The following is a 25,764-nucleotide window of genomic DNA, read 5'->3' on the forward strand; positions in this document are numbered from 1 at the left end:
TTATTGTGCAATACTTGTTTTTTTTGCCTCACAAATTTTTTGTTGTTCTACCCAAAAAGTCATTAATTAATTTTCATCTAAGTAGGCAATAGAATTTTTTTCATGTTGCCAGCAACTGCCAAACAGATGCTATTCAGCAGTGGATATGATTATGGATATTGACAGAAAAGATCTTGGACTCCATGTCTTGTCAAATCTTTTTGTGTAAATTGTGGGTATTTATAGACCAGGTGTATGCCTTCCCAAACCCGGTTCAATCAAATTAAATAGCAACAGGTTGACCCTAATTTAAGAGTCTTACTTATCAAGGACAATAAAGGCAAACCAGATGCACCTAGCCACATTCCAGGTAAAGACTTTTGCAAAGAGATTTCAGTTTTTGAGTTTTAATGAATTTTTTAAAGCTAAAGTTTTCACTTTGTCATAATGGGTGATTAAGTGTAAACTAATGGGTAAACATTTCAATTATATTTATTTGAAATTAAATTCACAACAGAATAAAGTGTGCAAAGTCATGGTGTCTAAACACTTTCTGAATCCATTGTATATAAATGAAGGTGCTCAGATGTTTTCTTACCTGACAGGAGCACCCCGTGATTTAGCAGGTTTTAAAAGGACTGTAATTGTGGTGTCTGTCTCATTAAGAGGAGAATCAGTTTCATAATCAGGCATTGATGGAGCTACGGATGCAAAAATATGTGAATATTACTGTCATAGTAATACTGGTATTAAAACATAAAATAAATATGAAAATAATAGTTGCAATATGCTGGACATTGTTAAGTATACATGTTTCTGTTACTGTTGTTATTATTGGAAATGTAAGTACAAACCCTATCTCCATATGTTCTAACACTTTCTAAAAATGCAATAAAATCCTAAAACTGTAATTTGTCAAAATGCTTAAACTTTTATTTAACTGATAAAAGAACAGTACACAGTACAGAGAAATAATTTAAATTTTTTTCACTTATCAACTTAATCGTATTTTGTAAATCACATTTAGAATTTGATGCCTGCAACACACTCAAAAAAGCTTGGACAGAGCCATGTTTAGCACAGTGTTTCATTAAGATTCCTACTAATAAGTGTTTTAATGGTTTGAGAACTAGACACACACATTTTTGCACTTTTCCAAGTGGAATTTTTCTTCATTCTTGGTTGATAAAAGACTTTATCTGCTCAACAGTCTCCTTCAATGTCTCTCAAAGGGATACCGTAAAACAGGGTTTGGACGCACACTAAAACTTTGTCATGAGCGAGCTTTTTTAAAGTGCAAATGGCGTGACCACGATATACATTTAGCTAGAGCATAACTGCAATATGGTGCTAACCTGAGTGCAAGTAGTATCTAGTGCTCACTTCAGGAAGGGACATGGTGTATTTTTTTTTTTTTTATAAAAAATTTAAAAAAGTGGTTCAAACCAGATACAATTTCGACCTCTGCTGGCTGATTGATGGCGCCTGCGCAGTGTTGAGGAATAATGCGTTGATCAGGGTGTGGCTCTCTGTACACAAAGCTGATCCGCATATGAACTCGCTTTGTGCAGGTAAAATGATGCAGTCAGATACTGCATACCTGTCGGGGGGGGATCAACATCAGTAGAGAGGAAGCGTAATGCAATTGGGTCATTGGACATGACTAGATTGGCAAAAAAAAAAAAATACACAATTTTTTTGAAAATACACCTACATTTTTTAGGGGCTCCATAATTTGCAATTTTTCTTTGATACATTTTTTTTTTATTGAAACTGATTGAAAATTCTATCACAGAGTTTGGCCAAGTAGTGAGCCATGACCCATTTTTACCTACTAGGACTAAGCTTTTGGTAGACCCTCCATTTATGCCAAATCATGATATACACAACAGCTTATTTTAAAACAGTGTCATTTTAAACTTTTAGGTTTCTGCCCTAATATTTTGTGTTGCAGGTATCAAATTCTAATTTGTTTGTTTTTTGTATTTAGTCATTTGGTAAAAATGGTTTCAGTAATTGGAAATATTTTCTTTGTTAAGCCCACTCTACTGAGGAGCAAGATGGAGAGCGCAGGGGTGAATCACCATCTCACCATATGGACAATGGACTGTCTTACAAATATCTTACAAAAGAGAACACCTCCCACCCACTGCATGAGATAGTTGTGGCACTAGGCAGCTCCTTCAGTGATAGGCTTTTCCACCTGTGGTGCTCGAAAGAAAGATATTGCAGCTCTTTCCTCCCTGCTGCTGCCAGACTTTACAATCAGCACTGCCCCCAGCAGCACACTAGACACTCTCTTTCACAATAAATAATTAGTTCTCATATTTGCACTACTTTAAAGGGAACCTAATCCAACACACAACGTGCAATACTTTAACCATTCTACTTCTACTTCATTACTGTGCAATACCTTTAAGAATTGTGCAATATATACTATAATAATACTATACTTTTGAAGCTGCTGTAATGTTGCAAATTTCCCCTTGTGGGATAATAAAAGGCTATTTTATCTTATCTCATCTCATCTTAGTTAAATAAAGGTTCGAAAGAATTAAGAAGTCACAGATTCTTGTTTTTATTGAATTTTACAAAATGTCCTAACTTTACTAAAATAGGGTTTGTACATACACTGATCATCCATAGCATTAAAACCACCTCCTTGTTTCTACACTCATACTGCTGGTATAAACGGATCAGACACAGCAGCGCTGCTGGGGTTTTGAAATACCATATGCACTTACTGCCCACTCTATTAGACACTCCTACCTAGTTGGTCCACCTTGTAGATGTAAAGTCAGAGACGATCACTCAACTATTGCTGCTGTTTGGTCTTCTAGACCTTCATCAGAGGTCACAGGAAGCTGCCCACAGGGCGCTATTGGCTGGATGTTTTTGGTTGGTGGACTATTCTCAGTCCAGCAGTGACAGTGAGGTGTTTAAAAACTCCAGCAGCGCTGCTGTGTCTTATCCACTTATACCAGCACAACACACACTAACACACCACCACCATGTCAGTGTCACTGCAATGCTGAGAATGATCCACCACCCAAATTATACCTGCTCTGTAGTGGTCCTGTGGGGGTCCTGATCCTTGAAAAATATCATGAAAGGGGGCTAACAAAGCATGTAGAGAAACAGATGGACTACAGTCAGTAATTGTAGAACTACAAAGTGCTCATATATGGTAAGTGGAGCTGATAAAATGGACAGTGAGTGTAGAAACAAGGAAGTGGTTTTAATGTTATGGCTGATCGGTGTATAGCAGCTGTAGTGCATCAGGTAATTTATCCTTTTTGAGCACTCACCAAACTTAATGCTATTATTATGATATTTCTTGCAAAAAATACCTTAACCACACATATAACTTAACATAGCTAGTCAGAAATGCAAACTGCTTCTCTTACCTGCAATCTTGGTGGTTATGCGTGCAGTAACAGGTGGTCCAAAACCTTTGCTAGTGCTAGCTTTTAAAGTGAAGTAGTAGGTAGTACCAGGGTACAGTCCCACAAAGAGATGATGTGTCTCATTTTGTAGCTTGAATACCCGACCATGCTGGGTGCTCAGATGAACACTGGGGTCGAGAGAGCTTAGAGCCTTATATGTGACCTGTAAAAAGTAAACATCAAATGCTTAGCACATGCATTAAATTAGGACCTGAAATAAACTATACAGTTGTGACACTGGTCTATTGTATTTCAGGATTAGAACTAATTCATTGTTTACAGCTTTGCTAATATACACCAATCAGGTAAAACATAATAGACACCCACAAAAATGTTTATGGTAATGCCTATTTCATAACAATTGTGCATTTAATAGTGAAAGACATATTGTAGTGTTGGTGACAGTACATGTGTTTATTTCAGCAGATATGGGCAGGTATAAAGACCTAAGTGACTTTAATAAGGACCACATTGTTATAGCCAGATAACTGGGTTAAAGTATCTCTCAGACAGCATAGAGTGCTCACAGGCAGCCATGGTGAGTACCCACTGACAGAGGAACAAACATGAATTGCCAACAGGTTGTTGGCCAGTCAAGTCTAATTGATGCCAGAGGACATGAAGCAATGCCAATAAAATGGCTACTGTGGCTTAAATTTTGGATAAGTCTAATACTTTAATGGGGTAACTGTGGCATAGTTCATCAGTGTATACACTTGGCCAAAAGCATGTGGACTTTATTTTTAATTACTAACTTGAAATGTTTTAACCACAACCATTTGCTATAATGTACTGGTGCTATCACTAGACCCATTTCACTGAACAGTGACTCCACACAGTTAAATGAAGAGTCATTGGTTACTTAACAGATAAGCATCAAAGACTTAAACACCTATAATCAGTGCCCCCTTTTTGTCGTATCCAATTACCCAAAACTAACACGCCCCCTTCGACACGTGCAGTAGCTGAGTGCATCTTTTCACCTGGAAGAGGGGGGTTAATATGTAGATCAGCTTTGTGTATGGAGAGACACATCCTGATCACATTATTCACCGTCTCTGTGCAGGTGCCATCAATCAGCCAGCAGAGGTCATAATTGCATTAGTTATGAGAAATCACCTCCAGCACCCCCCCCCCTTTGAACAACAAGCCAATCATTGCATACCTCTGTGATAGTATAGTATAATTTAGTATAGTATCTTTTATTTAATTTACAACCCCAAATCAGAAAAAGTTGGGACAGCATGAAAAAAAATAAAAAAATAAAAATAAAAAACAGTCTTACATTTACTTTGACTTTTATTTCATTGCAGACAGGATGAACCTGAGATATTTCATGTTTTGTCTGCTCAACCTAATTTCATTTATTAATAAACATTCATTCCTGCATTTCAGGCCTGCAACACATTCCAAAAAAGTTGGGACACTAAAGCATTTACCACTTTGTAATGTTGCCATTCCTTTTCACCACACTTAAAAGATGTTTTGGCACCAAGGATACCAAGCGATTTGGTGTTTCAAGTTTTATTTTGTCCCATTTTTCCTGCAAACACGTCTTAAGATGTGCAACAGTACGGGGTCATCGTTGTTGCATTTTTTAGTACAAAATTCTCTTTTGGGAGAAAACTGCAGGCAGGCCAGTCCAGTACCCGTACCCTCTTCTTTTGTAGCCATGCCTTTGTAATGTGTGCAGCATGTAGTTTTGCATTGTCTTGTTAAAAAATGCATGAACGTCCCTGGAAAAGATGACGTCTTAAAGGCAGCATATGTTGCTCTGTTGCACTGACACAGCCCCATACCATGACAGACCCTGGTTTTTGGACTTGTTGCTGATAACAGTCTGGATGGTCCTTTTTGTCTTTGGTCTTTTTTCCCAAAAAAAAAACCCGGAATGCTGATTCATTTGACCACAATGCACTTTTCCACTGTGTGATGGTCCATCCTAGATGCCTCCAAGCCCAGAGAAGACGCCACCACTTCTGGACATGGTTAACATAAGGCTTCTTGTTTGCACAGTAAAGTTTTAAGTGGCATTTGTGCATGTAACTCTGTATTGTAGTGCTTGACAAAGGTTTGCCAAAGTAATCCCTCACCCATGTGGTTATATCAGCTATTGCTGAGTGGCGGTTCTTGATGCAGTGCCGACTGAGGGATCGAAGATCACAGGCGTTCAGCTTCAGCTTGTGCCTTTGGCCTTTACTCACTGAAATTCCTCCTGATGCCTTGAATCGTTTAATGATATTATGCACTGTAGAGGGAGAAATATGTAAATCCCTTCCAATCATTCTATGAGGTACATGGTTTATAAACATTTCAATAATTTTCTCAAGCATTTGTTGACAAACTGGAGATCCTCTGGCCATCTTTGCTCATTAAAGACTCAGCCTTTCCTGGATGCTGTGTTTGTACCAAAGCATGATTACAATCACCTGTTGACATCACCTGTTTAAAATTGCATCATTATTTAGTTTTTTCACCTCATTACTAGCCCTAAATTGCCCCGTCCCAACTTTTTTTGGAATGTGTTGCAGGCCTGAAATGCATGAATGGAGGTATATTAACAAATTAAATAAAGCTGAGCAGACAAAACATAAAATATTTTGGGTTCAAACTGTCTGCCATCAAATAATAAACCTGAGCCTAGAAGTCCAATGCGCTATCCATTGTGCCACAGAGCCTGTAGATAGTGAGCTTGTGGCAGCTTTTTCTCACGTGGCTGTTTAAGCTACTTTTACAAAACACTCGACTCTGGTGGGACTCGAACCCACAACCTTTGAATGGCCACAAATCTGAGCCTAGAAGTCCAATGCGCTATCCATTGTGCCACAGAGCCTTTTGGCAAAAGACTTGTGCCAGCTTTTTCTCATGTGGCTGCTTAAACTACTTTAGCCTACTCATTTTAATTTTGGCACAAAACACATGACTCTGGTGGGACTTGAACCCACAACCTTTGAATGGCTTTTCCATACTGTCCCAACTTTTTCTGATTTGGGGTTGTATTTTTTCTTCTGAGGGGTCTCTTTTTTGTAAGTCTTAACTTGGTGGGACAATTAGTGTAGAGTGTTTTGGTTGTGCAAACCCCATTTCTGAAAAAAATTCTGATTTGTCAATATAAACACTTAGAATTTGATGCCTGCTACACACTTTAAAAAATAGGGCTGCAGAACAGGAGAGTACTAGAGGTGGACTGACCTGCCTGCAATACTGACCTGTCCTCAATATACTGTAGAATGTCTGGAGAACAACAACCCCATACTGTTGCACACCATAAAACAAACAAAAATTTTTTGCAAAATAACACCTGAAGCACTTAATCACTTGGTATCCTCTGTGCCAAAACGTCTTTTAAGTGATGTGAGAAGGAATGACAACAAAAAAGTGGTAAATGCTGTGCCATTCCAATTGTTTTTTGAATGTGTGGCAGAAATAAAATGCAGGAATGAATGTCTATTAAAAAATGAAATAAAACTGACCAGACAAAACCAAAGAAATCCAAATCAAATCAATTATTTGTGTGACCACAAAACAGCCTCAGTTATTCTTGGTACACTTGCACAGTTTTCGAAGGAACTTCGCAGGGAGGTTGTTCCAAGCATCTTGGAGAACTAATCACAGATCTTCTGTGGATGTAGGCTTGCTCAAATCCTTCTCAAAATCTCTCTCTTCATGTAATCCCAGACAAACTTAATGATGTTGAGATCTGGGCTCTGTGGGGGTCATATAATCACCTGCAGGACTCCTTGTTCTTCTCTACGCTGGAGATAGTACTTAATGACATTAGATCTGTGGTCGTTGTCCTGCTGCAGAATAAATTTGGAGCCAATGAGACACCTCCCTAATGGAAACGCACGATGGATAAGTATCTGTCTGTATTTCTCAGCATTGAAAACACCATTAATCCTAACCAAATCTCCAAATCCATTTGCCAAATTTTGACTAATCACAGAGCACGTGCTGCCATTTTTCTGCACCCCAATTCCTATGTTTTTGTGCATAGTTGAGTTGCTTGGTCTTGTTTCCCTGTCAAAGGTCTGGCTTTCTGGCCGCAGTTCTTCCATGAAGACCATTTCTGGCCAGACTTCTCCAAACAATAAATGGGTGTACCTGGGTCCCACTGGTTTCTGCCACTTTTGAGCTGATGGAACTGCTGGACATCTTCCGATTTTAAAGGGAAGTAGGCATGATACATGTTTCCTTGGCCGACCACTGTGTCTATGGACCTCAATGTTGCCCGTTTCTTTGAGCTTCTTCATAAGAGCTTGAACAGCACAACCCCAGTCTGCTTTCAAAGTTTTGTCTGAGAGAGACCTTGCTGATGCAGTATAATTAACTTGTGTCTTGTTGCTGTGCTCAGTCTTGCCATGGTGTTTAACCTGTGACATAAAACTTCCACAACCTCACTTTTGTAGCAGTCTGTCTGTTCTTCACCCAGTTTTAAGCCTCCTACACAGCTGTTTCTGGTTCAGTAAATGACTGAGATTCAACGTGATTATAAAAAGAATGATGACTAAAATCCTATATATATACAGTATATACAGTGGGGCCAAAAAGTATTTAGTCAGCCACTGATTGTGCAGGTTCTCCTACTTAGAAAGAAGAGAGAGGTCTGTAATTTTCATCATAGGTACACTTCAACTATGAGAGACAAAATGAGAAAAAAAAATCCAGGAAATCACATTGTAGGATTTTTAAAGAATTTTTTTGTAAATTATGGTGGAAAATAAGTATTTGGTCAATAACAAAAGTTCTCAACTCAATACTTTGTATCATAACCTTTGTTGGCAATGACAGAGGTCAAACGTTTCCTGTAAGTCTTCACCAGGTTTGCACACACTGTAGCTGGTATTTTGGCCCATTCCTCCATGCAGATCTCCTCCAGAGCAGTGATGTTTTGGGGCTGTCGCTGGGCAACACGGACTCCACAAATTTTCTATGGGGTTGAGGTCTGGAGACTGGCTAGGCCACTCCAGGACCTTGAAATGCTTTTTACGGAGCCACTCCTTCGTTGCCCGAGCGGTGTGTTTGGGATCATTGTCATGCTGGAAGACCCAGCCACGTTCCATCTTCAATGCTTCAATGATGGAAGGAGGTTTTGGCTTAAAATCTCACGATACATGGCCCCGTTCATTCTTCCCTTAACACGGATCAGTCGCCCTGTCCCCTTTGCAGAAAAACAGCCCCAAAGCATGATGTTTCCACCCCCATGCTTCACAGTAGGTATGGTGTTCTTGGGTTCTTCTTCTTCCTCCAAACACGACGAGTTGTGTTTTTACCAAAAAGTTCCATTTTGGTTTCATTTGACCACATGATATTCTCCCAATCCTCTTCTGGATCATCCATATGCTCTCTGGCAAACTTCAGATGGGCCTGGACATGTACTGGCTTAAGCAGGGGGACACGCCTGGCACTGCAGGATTTGAGTCTCTCTCGGCGTAGTGTGTTACTGATGGTAGCCTTTGTTACTTTGGTCCCAGCTCTCTGCAGGTCATTCATCAGGTCCCTCCGTGTAGTTCTGGGATTTTTGCTCACCGTTCTCATGATCATTTTGACCCCACGGGATGAGATCTTGACCCCAAGGGAGATTATCAATGGTCTTGTATGTCTTCCATTTTCTTACAATTGCTCCCACAATTGATTTATTCACACCAACCTGCTTGCCTATTGTAGATTCACTCTTCCCAGCCTGGTGCAGGTCTACAATTTTCTTCCTGGTGTCCTTCGACAGCTTTTTGGTCGAGTTTGGAGCCTGACTGTTTGAGGCTGTGGACAGGTGTCTTTTATACAGATAACGAGGTCAAACCGGTGCCATTAATACAGGTAACGAGTGGAGGACAGAAAAGCTTCTTAAAGAAGTAGTTACAGGTCTGTGAGAGCCAGAAATCTTGCTTGTTTGTTATTGACCAAATACTTATTTTCCACCATAATTTACAAAATATTCTTTAAAAATCGTACAATGTGATTTCCTGGATTTATTTTTCTCATTTTTTCTTTCATAGTTGAAGTGTACCTATGATGAAAATTACAGACCTCTCTCATCTTTCTAAGTAGGAGAACCTGCACAATCAGTGGCTGACTAAATACTTTTTGACCCCACTGTATATATACACCGACCAGGCATAACATTATGACCACTGACAGGTGAAGTGAATAACACTGATTATCTCTTCATCCCGGCACCTGTTAGTGGGTGGGATATAATAGGCAGCAAGTGAACATTATCCTCAAAGTTGATGTGTTAGAAGCAGGTAAAATTGGCAAGCGTAAGGATTTGAGCGAGTTTGACAAGGGCCAAATTGTGATGCTAGATGACTGGGTCAGAGCATCTCCAAAACTGCAGCTCTTGAGGGGTGTTCCCGGTCTGCAGTGGTCAGTATCTATCAGTGGTAAACCGGTGACAGGGTCATGGGCAGCCAAGGCTCATTGATGCATGTGGGGAGCAAAGGCTGGTCCGTGTGGTCTGATCCAACAGACGAGCTACTGTAGCTCAAATTGCTGAAGAAGTTAATGCTGGTTCTAATAGAAAGGTGTCAGAATACACAGTGCATCACAGTTTGTTGCATATGGAGCAACATAGCCGCAGACCAGTCAGGGTGCCCATGCTGACCCCTGTCCACCGGCAAAAACGCCAACAATGGGCACATGAGCATCGGAACTGGACCACGGAGCAATGGAAGAAGGTGGCCTGGTCTGATGAATCACGTTTTCTTTTACATCACGTGGATGACCGGGTGCGTGTGCGTTGCTTACCTGGGGAACACATGGCACCAGGATGCACTATGGGAAGAAGGCGAGCCGGCGGAGGCAGTGTGATGCTTTGGGCTATGTTCTGCTGGGAAACTTTGGGTCCTGCCATCCATGTGGATGTTACTTTGTCACATACCACCTACCTAAGCAATGTTGCAGACCCTTTGTACACCCTTTCATGGAAACGGTATTCCCTGATGGCTGTGCCCTCTTTCAGCAGGATAATGCACCCTGCCACAAAGCAAAAATGGTTCAGGAATGGTTTGAGGAGCACAACAATGAGTTTGAGGTGTTGACTTGGCCTCCAAATTCCCCAAATCTCAATCCATTCGAGCATCTGTGGGATGTGCTGGACAAACAAGTCCGAGTTGGAGGCCCCACCTCTCAACTTATAGGAGTTAAAGGATCTTCTGCTAACATCTTGGTGCCAGATACCACAGCACACCTTCAGGGGTCTAGTGGAGTCCATGCCTCGACGGGTCAGGACTGTTTTGGCAGCAAAAAGGGGACCAACACAATACTTGGAAGGTGGTCATAATGTTATGCCTAATTGTGTGTATATATATATATATATATATACAGTATATACAGTGTATCACAAAAGTGAGTACACCCCTCACATTTCTGCAGATATTTAAGTATATCTTTTCATGGGACAACACTGACAAAATGACACTTTGACAAAATGAAAAGTAGTCTGTGTGCAGCTTATATAACAGTGTACATTTATTCTTCCCTCAAAATAACTCAATATACAGCCATTAATGTCTGAACCACCGGCAACAAAAGTGAGTACACCCCTAAGAGACTACACCCCTAAATGTCCAAATTGAGCACTGCTTGTCATTTTCCCTCCAAAATGTCATGTGACTCGTTAGTGTTACTAGGTCTCAGGTGTGCATAGGGAGCAGGTGTGTTCAATTTAGTAGTACAGCTCTCACACTCTCTCATACTGGTCACTGAAAGTTCCAACATGGCACCTCATGGCAAAGAACTCTCTGAGGATCTTAAAAGACGAATTGTTGCACTACATGAAGATAGCCAAGGCTACAAGAAGATTGCCAACACCCTGAAACTGAGCTGCAGCACAGTGGCCAAGATCATCCAGCGTTTTAAAACAGCAGGGTCCACTCAGAACAGACCTCGCGTTGGTCGTCCAAAGAAGCTGAGTGCACATGCTCAGCGTCACATCCAACTGCTGTCTTTGAAAGATAGGTGCAGGAGTGCTGTCAGCATTGCTGCAGAGATTGAAAAGGTGGGGGGTCGGCCTGTCAGTGCTCAGACCATACGCCGCACACTACATCAAATTGGTCTGCATGGCTGTCACCCCAGAAGGAAGCCTCTTCTGAAGTCTCTACACAAGAAAGCCCGCAAACAGTTTGCTGAAGACATGTCAACAAAGGACATGGATTACTGGAACCATGTCCTATGGTCTGATGAGACCAAGATTAATTTGTTTGGTTCAGATGGTCTCAAGCATGTGTGGCGGCAATCAGGTGAGGAGTACAAAGATAAGTGTGTCATGCCTACAGTCAAGCATGGTGGTGGGAATGCCATGGTCTTGGGCTGCAGGAGTGCAGCAGGTGTTGGGGAGTTACATTTCATTGAGGGACACATGAACTGCAATATGTACTGTGAAATACTGAAGCAGAGCATGATCCCCTCCCTCCGGAAACTGGGTCGCAGGGCAGTGTTCCAGCATGATAATGACCCCAAACACACCTCTAAGACGACCACTGCTTTATTGAAGAGGCTGAGGGTAAAGGTGATGGACTGGCCAAGCATGTCTCCAGACCTAAACCCAATAGAACATCTTTGGGGCATCCTCAAGCGGAAGGTGGAGGAGCGCAAAGTCTCGAATATCCGCCAGCTCCGTGATGTCGTCATGGAGGAGTGGAAAAGCATTCCAGTGGCAACCTGTGAAGCTCTGGTAAACTCCATGCCCAGGAGAGTTAAGGCAGTTCTGGGAAATAATGGTGGCCACACAAAATATTGACACTTCAGGAACTTTCACTAAGGGGTGTACTCACTTTTGTTGCCGGTGGTTTAGACATTAATGGCTGTATCTTGAGTTATTTTGAGGGAAGAATAAATTTACACTGTTATATAAGCTGCACACAGACTACTTTTCATTGTGTCAAAGTGTCATTTTGTCAGTGTTGTCCCATGAAAAGATATACTTAAATATCTGCAGAAATGTGAGGGGTGTACTCACTTTTGTGATACACTGTATATATATATACATATACAGTCGGGTCAAAAAGTATTTAGTCAGCCACTGATTGTGCAAGTTCTCCTACTTAGAAAGATGAGAGAGGTCTGTAATTTTCATCATAGGTACACTTCAACTATGAGAGACAAAATGAGAAAAAAAAATCCAGGAAATCACATTGTAGGATTTTTAAAGAATTTATTCGTAAATTATGGTGGAAAATAAGTATTTGGTCAATAACAAACAAGCAAGATTTCTGGCTCTCACAGACCTGTAACTTCTTCTTTAAGAAGCTTTTCTGTCCTCCACTCGTTACCTGTATTAATGGCACCTGTTTGACCTCGTTATCTGTATAAAAGACACCTGTCCACAGCCTCAAACAGTCAGACTCCAAACTAAACCATGGCCAAGACCAAAGAGCTGTCGAAGGACACCAGGAAGAAAATTGTAGACACCTGCACCAGGCTGGGAAGAGTAAATGTACAATAGGCAAGCAGGTTGTTGTGAATAAATCAACTGTGGGAGCAATTGTAAGAAAATGGAAGACATACAAGACCATTGATAATCTCCCTTGGGGTCAAGATCTAATCCCGTGGGGTCAAAATGATCATGAGAACGGTGAGCAAAAATCCCAGAACTACACAGAGGGACCTGATGAATGACCTGCAGAGAGCTGGGGCCAAAGTAACAAAGGCTACCATCAGTATACACACTACGCCGAGAGGGACTCAAATCCTGCAGTGCCAGACGTGTCCCCCTGCTTAAGCAAGTACATGTCCAGGCCCGTCTGATGTTTGCCAGAGAGCATATGGATGATCCAGAAGAGGATTGGGAGAATATCATGTGGTCAGATGAAACCAAAATGGAACTTTTTGGTAAAAACTTAACTCGTCGTGTTTGGAGGAAGAAGAAAAACCCAAGAACACCATACCTACTGTGAAGCATGGGGTTGGAAACATCATGCTTTGGGGCTGTTTTTCTGCAAAGGGGACAGGACGACTGATCCGTGTTAAGGGAAGAATGAACGGGGCCATGTATCGTGAGATTTTAAGCCTAAACCTCCTTCCATCAGTGAGAGCATTGAAGATGGAACGTGGCTGGGTCTTCCAGCATGACAATGATCCCAAACACACCGCTCGGGCAACGAAGGAGTGGCTCCGTAAAAAGCATTTCAAGGTCCTGGAGTGGCCTAGCCAGTCTCCAGACCCAACCCCATAGAAAATTTGTGGAGTCTGTGTTGCCCAGCGACAGCCCCAAAACATCACTGCTCTAGAGGAGATCTGCATGGAGGAATGGGCCAAAATACCAGCTACAGTGTGTGCAAACCTGGTGAAGACTTACAGGAAACGTTTGACCTCTGTCATTGCCAACAAAGGTTATGTTACAAAGTATTGAGTTGAACTTTTGTTATTGACCAAATACTTATTTTCCACCATAATTTACAAATAAATTCTTTAAAAATCCTACAATGTGATTTTCTGGATTTTTTTTCTCATTTTGTCTCTCATAGTTGAAGTGTACCTATGATGAAAATTACAGACCTCTCTCATCTTTCTAAGTAGGAGAACCTGCACAATCAGTGGCTGACTAAATACTTTTTGGCCCCACTGTATATGTATATATATACATATATATATATATATATATATATATATATATATATATATATATATATATATATATATATATATATATATATATATATATACATATATATATATACATACATATATATATATATATATACACTGTATATATATATATATATATATATATATATACATATATATACAGTATATATATACAGTACATACATACACTAGATATACATATATATACAGTATATATATATATACACAGTATATATATACAGTACATACATACACTAGATATACATTTTCTTACTTTGTTGGTCTGTATTTGATTCTTACTCCCTTTGGTTGTATTTACAAATTTACAAAAACACTCCTGCTGACATTTACATCCATTCGTGTATCCACCCATCCATCCCTTCATCTTTTTTTTTTCTGATGCTTTCCTCTCTGTTCTTTGTGAGCCTAGTCTAATGAGCCTGAATCACTAAAAGCACACATGAGATGCATCCATCTCCTCAGATCTGTCTGATAGTTCAATTGAACACTTGTAATTAAAATCAATGAAGGCTATTACAGCAATTATCTCACATAATGGGACTATATTGTGTCCCATAGTTCTCTTACCATGGCAGTGGCACCTAATTTCATAGTACCTGAAAACAAAAGCTATTTACAATAGCTTTCCTGTGCTTCATACATTACACAGATCTAAAGCTGCTGCTGTTTCCTCAGATTTATGTGACATATTAAAGCAATAGATAAAGATTTTCTATTTGACTTAAGTTGTGTGGTGATGGTGAGACTGAATTTTATTTATCTGCAAAAAAACTTATTAATTAGTAGCTTAATAGAGACTGAAAAGTAACAAGCAATCTAAGACTTTTGTCCAACTATTTTCCCCTTATTTAGTTTCCTGTATTCTAACATTAGTAAGGGGAACATAATATCAGTAAATACATTTTATAAGCTTTGGATTTAGGACATACCTCATAAAGGGTGATAATGCCATTGGTCTCATTGGGAGCCTTCCACTGCATGAAGATCTTCTCCTCATATGGGCCTGTCTGAATGGACTCCATAGGAACAGGGCCAGGCACTAGAGAGGACACACACACACACACACACAGTAAAAAAATTTTTTTTATCACAACTTAACATACTCTGTAAGGTGGAATTGTCATTTTGTTTATATCAGACGTCATGTTTCCGATCATTTAGCACAAAAGGGTTTTAGGTGCAACCGGTCACATTCCACATTCCAAAATGCAAGCTGCACCCGGACAGTGGTAGCGTATTGGGTAAAGCTATCAATCAAAAGGTTGAGGTTTGAATCTTGGCTCTACCATGCAGCCATCGGTGGGCCCTTGAACAAGACCCTTACCCTCTTGGCTACAGAGGTGCCGTACAATGGTTGACCCTACTCTCTGACCCCAGCTTCCATAGAAGCAGGGAATCTCATATTACTGTGCATGTTTATATGTATTTATGACAAAGAAAGGCTATCTTTTTTTCTCTCATGCATTAGCATATGAGGAGCATCATAAAAGTGGGAAGTCCTGAGTTTCAGCAATTGACATTTTATTCATTTATTTATTTCTAGACCATTTTCAAAGAAATTAGATAAAGCTCCTGGTTTTAACACTTCTTATCAATTAAGCTTTTTATATTGAAAATTTTTATTTTCACACTGTAGTGGCTTCTTAAGAGTTTTAATGACAAATGGGAGTCTGTATGGGTTACCTAACATACATAAACAGGATGAACCTTTATGACCCATTGTTAGTATGATTAACACTGTGACCTATAACATCACTAACTTTCTGGCTGTGCTGATTTCATATGTGGCAGGAATAGCAGAACAATTAAGACACTTTTTTTTTTCAAACACCGCGTTTCAGTTGCTTTCAAACCCCAAAACATGCTTGGCCAGAAATTTGTTCCTCTAAGAACACAAACAAAATAACATAGTGTATGCTGTCAGGTGCCTGGAGGATTGCCGGAAACTGTACATCTGGAAAACTAAATAGCCACTGGCGAAACAGATGGCACAACATAGAATATCCACATTTTCTCGCCAGAACTCACCTGCAAGTCAGCGGGCACTTATTTAATAATGAAGATGTGCAGATCTTTGATAAGAAAGATGGCTGGTTGAACAAAGTCAAAGAGGCCATCTATGTGAAGAGGGAGCAAACATCCCTCAACCGAGAGAGCTGAGAGCACATCTTTTACCATCTTACAATGACGTGATTGCAACTATACCCCAATCATATGTGAGTAGCACACATGGCCACTGTGATTAAGGGTCATTGTAATTTGCATATGGAACTAGTCACCTGTTCCATTGTTATGCAATGGGTTGGTTTTGTTTGTTATGTAAATCTGCTGCATATAAGGTTGGGGTATTCACCACCAGCTCAGACTGAAGAAGTCACTTGGATGAGTGACGAAACATGTCTCCACACCAAACTTTGTGTCTAGATGAACTGGTTCAACTTTGTGGATTTGTGTACCTGGATTATTAAGCATGCATGAAGATATGGGAGATTGTACAAAATATGAAATGCAGGGGTAGCACAAGTGTAGTTTTGTTAAAAAATAATTAGTTTCTGATAAGTGTTTTCTCTGAATACATTTACTGCAATTAAAAGTTGGATTTTTCTTGTTTTTCGGGGTAATATTAAACAAATTCACCAAAATGTGATTTTTTTCTATTGCCATTTTTACTAGGGGTGCCAATAATTGTGGATGGGTCTATATAATATTGAAGCAATTTAAAGCTAGTAATGGGGTAAAAAATATGATGTGATTTGAAGAGATAATTTAAAGAGGCTATTGTAATCATGATTTGGTACAAAAGCAGTATTCTTGAGTCTTTGAGAGGCAAAGATGGGCAAAGCATCTCCAGTCTGTCAACTAATGCGTGATAAAATATTATTGAAATGCTTAAAAGCAATGTCACATCGTTCACATTCACAACTGCAAATTAAAACTTTACTGTGCAGAAAAGAAGCCTTGTGTTAACCACGTCCAGAAGTGTTGTTGAGTTCTCTGGAATCAGTGGTATCTGGAATGGAACATTACACAGTGGAAACGAGTTTTGTGGTCAAATGAATCTACATTCCAGATTGTGGACGAAATGTGCTCCGTGTGCTCTGGGTCAAAGATAAAAAAGACCATTCAGATTGTTATTAAGTCCAAAAGCCAGGGTCTGTCATGGTATGGGGTTGTGTTAAAGCCCTTGGCAAAGGTCATTAACACTTCTGTGATGGCAGCATTAATGCAGAAAAGTACATAGAGATTTTAAGACAACATATACTTTAAGATGGCATCCTTTCCAAAGACACCCATGCTTTTTTCAAAAAGACAATATAAAACCACATGCTGCACACATTACTAAGGCATGGCTGAGGAAGAAGAGAGAAACTGTCCCCAACAGAGAATGTCGGGAGAATTTTGAAATGAAAAATGCAACAATGACAACCTTATACTGTTGCACACCTTAATGAGAATGAGACAAAATAACATTTACCTTTTCTGCATTTAGCAGACACCTTCCAAAGCGACATTACAGAATACAGTCAGAGCAATTAAGGGTTAAGAGCCTTGCAAGGGCTCAACAGCAGCAACCTGGCAGAGGTAAGGCTCAAACCAGCGACCTTCTGATTATTAGTCCAGTTCCTTAACCACTAGGCTACAGCTTGCCCAACACATAACACACTTCATCTCTTGGTATCTTCAGGAAGGAATGGCAACATTATAAAGTGGTAAATGCTTTACTGTCCCAACTTTTTTGGAATGTGTTGCAGGCTTGAATTGCATATTGTCTGCAATTAAATAAAAGTAATGTAAGGTAAAAAAAATATTTGCTTTTACTTCTGATTTGAGGTTGTAGTTTAATTGCTTTACTTGTGGTTTATGATAAAAATACTGCTGGATTAATAAAAATGTAGAAAAAAAACTCAATACACAATAAACCTAGTGTTATGCAAAACACTTTTGGGAACACATTTTTTACAGGAATTAAACTAATGCAATTCTTGCATATTTTAGTTCACACAAACATGTGCCATAACCTTTGCACATGCCACATCTTTCTCTTAACCTTTTTTTATAATTATATAATGTTATTTAATGGAGCAAATAAACAGTGATGCATTAAAACATACACAAATTTGTTGCCTGTAAAGTGTTTGTCAAGCTTTCCACTGTAGATACTGCCTTTGTGGACTACAACTACTTGGTCAGTTCTTTGGAATCTCTAGAGAATGCTGTGGACTCCATTACACAGAATTCTGCTGAGAGTCACATTTGAGTCCTTTCCATCTTTCCTTCCTTCTCTTACTCCACCAATCCAGACACACATTCTTCCTCATTATTACCTGATTACTGATAATTTTCAGCTGTTTCCACTTAACATTTCTTCATATATCTTCATATATATACAGTATATATACAGTATATATATATATATACAGTGGGGTGAAAAAGTATTTAGTCATTCATCAGGTCCCTCCGTGTAGTTCTGGGATTTTTGCTCACCGTTCTCATGATCATTTTGACCCCACGGGATGAGATCTTGCGTGGGGCCCCAGATCGAGGGAGATTATCAATGGTCTTGTAGGTCTTCCATTTTCTTACAATTGCTCCCACAGTTGATTTATTCACACCAACCTGCTTGCCTATTGTAGATTCACTCTTCCCAGCCTGGTGCAGGTCTACAATTTTCTTCCTGGTGTCCTTCGAGAGCTCTTTGGTCTTGGCCATGGTTGAGTTTGGAGTCTGACTGTTTGAGGCTGTGGACAGGTGTCTTTTATACAGATAACGAGGTCAAACAGGTGCCATTAATACAGGTAACGAGTGGAGGACAGAAGAGCTTCTTAAAGAAGTTACAGGTCTGTGAGAGTCAGAAATCTTGCTTGTTTGTGGGTGACCAAATACTTATTTTCCACCATAATTTACAAATAAATTCTTTAAAAATACTACAATGTGATTTCCTGGATTTTTTTTTTCTCATTTTGTCTCTCATAGTTGAAGTGTACCTATGATGAAAATTACAGACCTCTCTCATCTTTCTAAGTAGGAGAACTTGCACAATCAGTGGCTGACTAAATACTTTTTGGCCCCACTGTATATATATTTATATATATATATATATATATATATATATATATATATATATATATATATATATATATATATATTTATTTATTTATTTCATTCCACAGGGTCCTTAAGCAGTGCACTCAGATTGCCCTGCAAGGTCATCACAGAAACATCAAAGCATTGCGTTGACAGCCATCTTTTACTGATTCTTTGATTTTTAAAGTAATTAGCAATTCAATGAACCACAGCCATGTATCATATTGTGTATATACCGATTAGGCATAACATTATGACCACCTTTCTAATACTGTGTTGGTCCCCCCTTTGCTGCCAAAACAGCCCTGACCCGTCGAGGCATCGACTCCACTAGACCTCTGAAGGTGTGCTGTGGTATCTGGCACCAAGATGTTAGCAGAAGATCCTTTAACTCCTGTAAGTTGTGAGGTGGGGCCTGCATGGATCTGACTTGTTTGTCCAGCGCATCTCACAGATGCTTGATTGAACTGTGATCTGGGGAATTTGGAGGCCAAGTCAACACCTCAAACTCGTTGCTGTGCTCCTCAAACCATTCCTGAACCATTTTTGCTTTGTGGCAGGGTGCATTATCCTGCTGAAAGAAGCCACAGCCATCAGGGAATACCGTTTCAATTAAAGGATGTACATGGTCTGCAACAATGTTTAGGTAGGTGGTACGTGTCAAAGTAACATCCACATGGATGACAGGACCCAAGGTTTCCTAGCAGAACATTGCCAAAAGCATCTCACTGCCTCTGTCGGCTTGCCTTCTTCCCATAGTGCATCCTGGTGCCATGTGTTTCCCAGGTAAGCGGTGCACAGGCACCCGGTCATCCACGTGATGTAAAAGAAAACGTGATTCATCAGACCAGACCACCTTCTTCCATTGCTCCGTGGTCCAGTTCCGATGCACACATGCCCATTGTTGGTGCTTTTGGTGGTGGACAGGGGTCAGCATGGGCATCCTGACTTTTCTGCGGTTATGCAACCCCATACGCAACAAACTGTGATGCACTGTGTATTCTGACACCTTTCTATCAGAACCAGCATTAACTTCTTCAGCAATTTCAGCTACAGTAGCTCGTCTGTTGGATCGGACCACACCGGCCAGCCTTCGCTCACCACGTGCATCTGTTGCCGGTTTACCACTGTTCCTTCCTTGGACCATTTTTGATAGATACTGACCCCTGTTGACCGGGAATACCCCACAAGAGCTGCAGTTTTGGAGATGCTCTGACCCAGTCATCTAGCCATCACAATTTGGCCCTTGTCAAACTCGCTCAAATCCTTACGCTTGCCCATTTTTCCTGCTTCTAACACATCAACTTTGAGGATAAATTGTTCACTTGCTGCCTAATATTTCCCACCCTCTAAAAGTTGCCGTAATGAAGAGAGAATCAGTGTTATTCACTTCACCTGCCAGTGACCATAATGTTATGCCTGGTCGGTGTACAGTATAATATGAAAAAGTGTGATTTTATGGACATACAACAGGTTTGTGTCATGCTTACATTATGTTGTACTTGTAATTTGCTATGTAAAAGCTAATATAACCCATAACAGGCACAATGATGGATAAACTTTACTGTCGACTTCCTGTGTAGAGATGAACCATTACTCACTATTTCCTATGCAGTTTGAATTTCCCTTTCACTCCCTGTGGTTTGAAATCTCACCTAAAATTTCTGCATTTTCTGTGTAGTCCACTTCACAAAAAACTACTGTGGTGATTGGAATGCATCTATAGTCTGTTTTCTTTTGTACTGCCCTTATTTTCTCAGTGTGTAACTTTTTGTCAGTTTGTTTCTGATTTTTGCCTAGAATTGTTTTTTCCTCCTAATTTTATGACTTCAGCTTTGTGCATTATTATTTATTATTTTTTTTACTTGTGTCTTTTTTGCAAGGTAAGGGATTTATGTTAAAGTATGAAATGGCCTGGCATACAATGTACTTATTCATCTTAACAGTGTTTGTGGGCACTCAAATTTCCACCAGGAAAAACATTATACCTTGACAAGCTGTTAAATATACAAAAGAAACATCTGTAATATAAACTAATTAAATATCTAAGTGGGCAGTAAGAAGTGAATGTGTGCAGGATGTGCAACTTAACAAGCCAGCTGTAACACATCAGTAAAATACAGGTATTTAAACATGCTGATGCATAGGCACAGAGTTTTTTTTTTTAGCTATCTCTTTTCATCATCCAGATGCATATAAGGAATAACACCGCTGCTTCTATAATGCAGCAAGTATAATCCTGGCCTTATACTGATTGTTAGGGCATGTCATTCTCATGTACTTTACTAATAAGGGTAAGTTTTAAATATTTTTAAACCTGAGTTACCTCATTTAACTTCTATAACCCTGAAAACTTAACAACATTAGACATACCAACGTAAAATAGTTTCTTTTAGAAAAAGAATTACGTAGCATGACAATGTTGCTGGGCAGAAGATAAAGTCTGGAAAGCAGTCAGAGACTGCATAAATTGCTAAAACCATGTCAAACACACTTCAGCTGCAACGTAGGAGTGTGAATTGTAACAGCTTTTCTGAAACTATCTTTCAGCACAGAGAGGTGATAACAAGTGCTATGATTACATCTGTGGTGTGTGTGGTGTGTGAGAGGGAGGGGCAAGAGACTGAGAGAGACATAGATATGTGCATGCATGTATGTAAGTGAATGAACAAAAGATAAGCCTAAATCAAATCAATATTTGTGACCATTTTTTGCCTTTAATGCAGCATCAATTATTCTAGGTAAACCTGCACACAGTTTTTTTAAGGAACTTTGCAGGGAGGTTCCAAACATTTTGTGGAACAAACCACAGATCTTCTGTGGATATAGGCTTGCTTAAATCCTTCTGTCTCTTTATTTAATCCCAGACAGACTTAATGATGTTGTGATTAAGGCTCTGTGCTATGTGGCCAATGTTAAAAACAGTTAAATCTGACATGTGGCCACTGAAAAACAATATAAACAAAATGTTAATGAACCAGACACAGAAAAGTGATGAGTGGAGAAGACAAAGGAAGCAAGGCTAAGTAAACATTCAACAAAATAACTAAAAACACTCTTACAAGGTATATCAAATCAGAATAAAAACATTTGTATCACAGATACAAACTAATGTCACACCTAGGTACACAAAGAGCAGAGGAGCGACACTGATTATTGATTTTGAGATAGTAGTATCACAATAGAAGGAGATGTCTTAAAGCAAGTTTAGATATGGAAAAGAGACAGCACAAATCTGAGAACTGGTTGTCATAATATCTCAAGCTTCCCTGGCTGTCTGCAACAACCCAGTTTTTGTAAAAAGGAAAGACAGGAAAGACTAAACACAAGCCACGGGTAGCAAAACACAAACGGTAAGCCCACTACCATCAACTCAAGCACCCAGCATGGGGACAGCTTTAGAAAATTGGTCGTCACACCGCTTCTGGGGCAGGTCCCTCATTCAGGGCGGTTCCAAATGTGACACCCACAAACTGCCACGATGCTAGCTGAGTTCCTTGAAAAAAGTTTGTGTGCTAGCCTCATATGCCAGCAGAACACCAGACCAAGCCCGGCATCACAGTTTCAGAAAAAAGCAGGTTTACTAGACAGAGGAACTGGCCAATGAGAAAGAGAAACTGTGATAAAAGCTCCCACCTAAAGCAAATAAACCTTAACAATGCAAAGATGTCAATTAATAAGAACAGACACATCAATCATCTGTACCTTGGTGCCCACTCTGCTGGTCATTCTTAAATATTTTGCCTTTTTTCCACATTTTGTTGAATTAGTAACTTTTGGGCTTTGTATGTGAGCATGAAGAAGGCCATGTTTCACTACATTACAAGTAAAGAGCACATTATTATATTGCATCCTATAATTTTTTTTTCTTCAGACAGAATGATGACAGAATGACACATGGGAAGCTTGTTGTATATATTACTGTTTGTTGCTTTTATTTTATTTATGTTTATATTATAAACAGATTTTAGAATTCTGATTTTAGTGTTTGCTTTCCTAATAAAGTAGGAACTGTTGCATGGTCCTCATGCTAATTTCTGCCTTCTGCAATTATAACCAAATAAGGTTAGAGGGAGATGACAGGTCTGCTTCAAAAGAAATGTTGCAAATTTCCATCAATTTACCAACACAAAGGCCTGCAATTATGGGTTTTCATATGCAAAAAGATAACACAAGAAGACAGAAAACCTTAGTCTCAGAAGCGGTGATTGGATAATCAAGAGAAACTAATGCATAATAAAAAAACATGCAAAAAATGTGAAAAAATCCCTAAACCTGAAACTATCCCTGTTTTGAATGCATACATTTAAATGCAATATACTTTTGTAATATCCATTGTAATGTCTTTATTTTTAAATATTTAATAAAAATCCATCACTTGAAATAGTAAATGTATGTAATGTAATCGAAAAGCATTAATAAATCACTAAACTGGTAAGAAAACAAACACAGAACGAATTACCAACATAAATAAAAACAAACATTGCAAAAAAAATTGAAACTTGTCAGGTCATGAAATTTCTTCACATCCTAGATATTCCATGATCAACTGTGAGTTAAAGTATTTAGGAACCACAGCAACTCAGCCACATAGTAGCAGACAAACAATTACAGTGGCGTTGCCAAGTGCGGAGGAGGGTAGTGGATAAAAGTCACCAACATGAGTTCCAAACCTCCTCTGGCATTGACATCAGTACAAAAACAATGGGGCAGAAGCTTGATGGCATGGGTTTCCATGGCCAGGCAGTTGCATGCAAGCCTCACATCACCAAGCACAATACAATACAAGCGTTGGATGTCACTGGAGCAGTGGAAACGTGTTGTGTGGAGTGACGAATCATGTTTCGCTACTGCCAGTCTGGGTTTGGCGAATGCCAGGAAAACATTATGTGTCTGACTGCATTGTGCCAACTGTAAAGATTGGTGGAGGAGTGATGATGCTTTGGGGTTGGTTTTAAGGGGTTGGTCTAGACCCCTTAGCTCCAATGAATGGTATTGTTTGTTTGTTTGTTTTGTTTTATTAGGATTTTACCGTCATGTTTTACACTTTAATTACATTCATGACAGAACAGGTAGTCTCTCGTTACACAAGGTTAATCAGTTCAAAAGTTTTAATATCAAACACAGTCATGGACAATTTTGTATCTTCAATTCACCTCACTTGCATGTCTTTGGACTGTGGGAGGAAACCGGAGCTCCCGGAGGAAACCCACACAGACGCAGGGAGAACATGCAAACCCCACACAGAAAAGACCCAGACCACCCCACCTGGGGATCGAACCCAGGACCTTCTTGCTGTGAGGCGACAGTGCTACCCACTGAGCCACCGTGCCACCCGAATGGTATTGTTATTGTTTTAGAATGCCAATACCTTTTATACAGTTTGGGGAGGGCCCTGCTCTCAACCCCATCACAGACCTTTAGGACGAACTAGAACAGAGAATGCAAGCCAGGCCCTTTTGTCTCACCTAACCTCACAAATGCTCTTCTGGATAAATGGGCAAAAATTCTCACAGACACACTCTGAAATGTTGTAGAAAGCCTTACCAAAAGAGTAAAAGCTGTTAGAATGGCAAGGAGGACAACTTCATATTATTGCTTATGGGGTGTCATAAACGCTGTAGGTGTAATGTATAGATGTCCCAATACACACACACACACACACACACACACACACACACACACAAAGGACAGATGCACAATAAGAGTGAGAAGCTTGTTTAATATTCAAATTATACAGTTTTGAAATATTTTACAATAAGCAGATGAACTGGTAACAGGTAAGTGGGGCATCAGTGGCCAGATCTGTTTCCCACTAAAATGTAAATGTGCATCATGAAGAGAATTAGATAATGGTGCCCATGAACTGTTGAGCAGCTAAAGTCTGAAACAAGAATGGAGAAAAAAAGTCCACTTGCAAAACTGCAACAACTATTGTCCTTAGTTCGCAGAGTTTCATTAATAAATGGCACTGATAGATAAAGCTGACAGAACACAGTGCTTTAAAGCTTATTACAAAAATATCCTTTAGATGAGTCTAAATTTAACTATAATCCACTTTTTGCCTTTTTGGAACTGAATTTATCAGACTCAGTTCAGAAGGCACTCACATACCCCTTTTCCACCGACATGGTTCCGGTGTTTCCACCAAAAAAAAGAGGTTCCAGAAAGCGAACTAGGGTTCTAATCTGGCACCATAGAATACTTGGTATTTCAGCGCGAACCGTGACATCATCTGTGGGCATGTCACAGTGTAGAGGTTTGAGAAACTGCTAAACCGCGTTTGTGCTGCACTTTCATATTTTAAAGTTCACTTAATTAAATTTTCAGTACGAACAGTATGAACACCGCTTAACGTGAAAAATAAAGCGTAACATAGCTTGTTGTACTAAAACAATGACAAATGAATTTGGCAGTACAGAGCACTTATAACCAGTAATAATGGAGATAAATTGAGTGTTTCTGTGTCGTACTTTTAGTACATTAAGCCACGTTACACTTTATTTACGTGAAGCTATTTGTGGATTCAGAACCCCGAGCTGCATAAACACCACACGTCAAGTTAATAAGGCTAAACACAGATACATGTGGAGCTTTTAGACTGGATTTGATGGTTGTTTCACACAGATGGATGTTCGTGTTGTGG

General features: G+C 39.6%; 1 protein-coding gene and 1 non-coding gene across 5 annotated transcripts in view; both read right to left on the reverse strand.

Annotated features, from left to right (window-relative positions):
- ptprt (protein tyrosine phosphatase receptor type T) overlaps nucleotides 1–25,764 on the reverse strand; it is a 281,354-nt gene that overhangs the window by 125,462 nt on the left and 130,128 nt on the right. For all 4 annotated transcript variants that reach the window (XM_062997565.1, XM_062997564.1, XM_062997566.1 and 1 more), the window contains exons 8-10: nucleotides 14,963–15,072; nucleotides 3,387–3,588; nucleotides 578–680 (exon numbers count right to left, since the gene is read on the reverse strand). In XM_062997565.1, coding sequence (XP_062853635.1) covers nucleotides 578–680; nucleotides 3,387–3,588; nucleotides 14,963–15,072 — 415 coding nt within the window. The remainder of the gene's footprint in view (nucleotides 1–577; nucleotides 681–3,386; nucleotides 3,589–14,962; nucleotides 15,073–25,764) is intronic.
- trnar-ucu (transfer RNA arginine (anticodon UCU)) lies at nucleotides 6,169–6,258 on the reverse strand. The gene is given in 2 exon segments: nucleotides 6,169–6,204; nucleotides 6,222–6,258. It is a non-coding gene; the product is annotated as a tRNA-Arg (tRNA).

The sequence above is a fragment of the Trichomycterus rosablanca genome, chromosome 6 (genome assembly GCF_030014385.1).
Source record: "Trichomycterus rosablanca isolate fTriRos1 chromosome 6, fTriRos1.hap1, whole genome shotgun sequence".
Classification (NCBI taxonomy): Eukaryota; Metazoa; Chordata; class Actinopteri; order Siluriformes; family Trichomycteridae; genus Trichomycterus; species Trichomycterus rosablanca.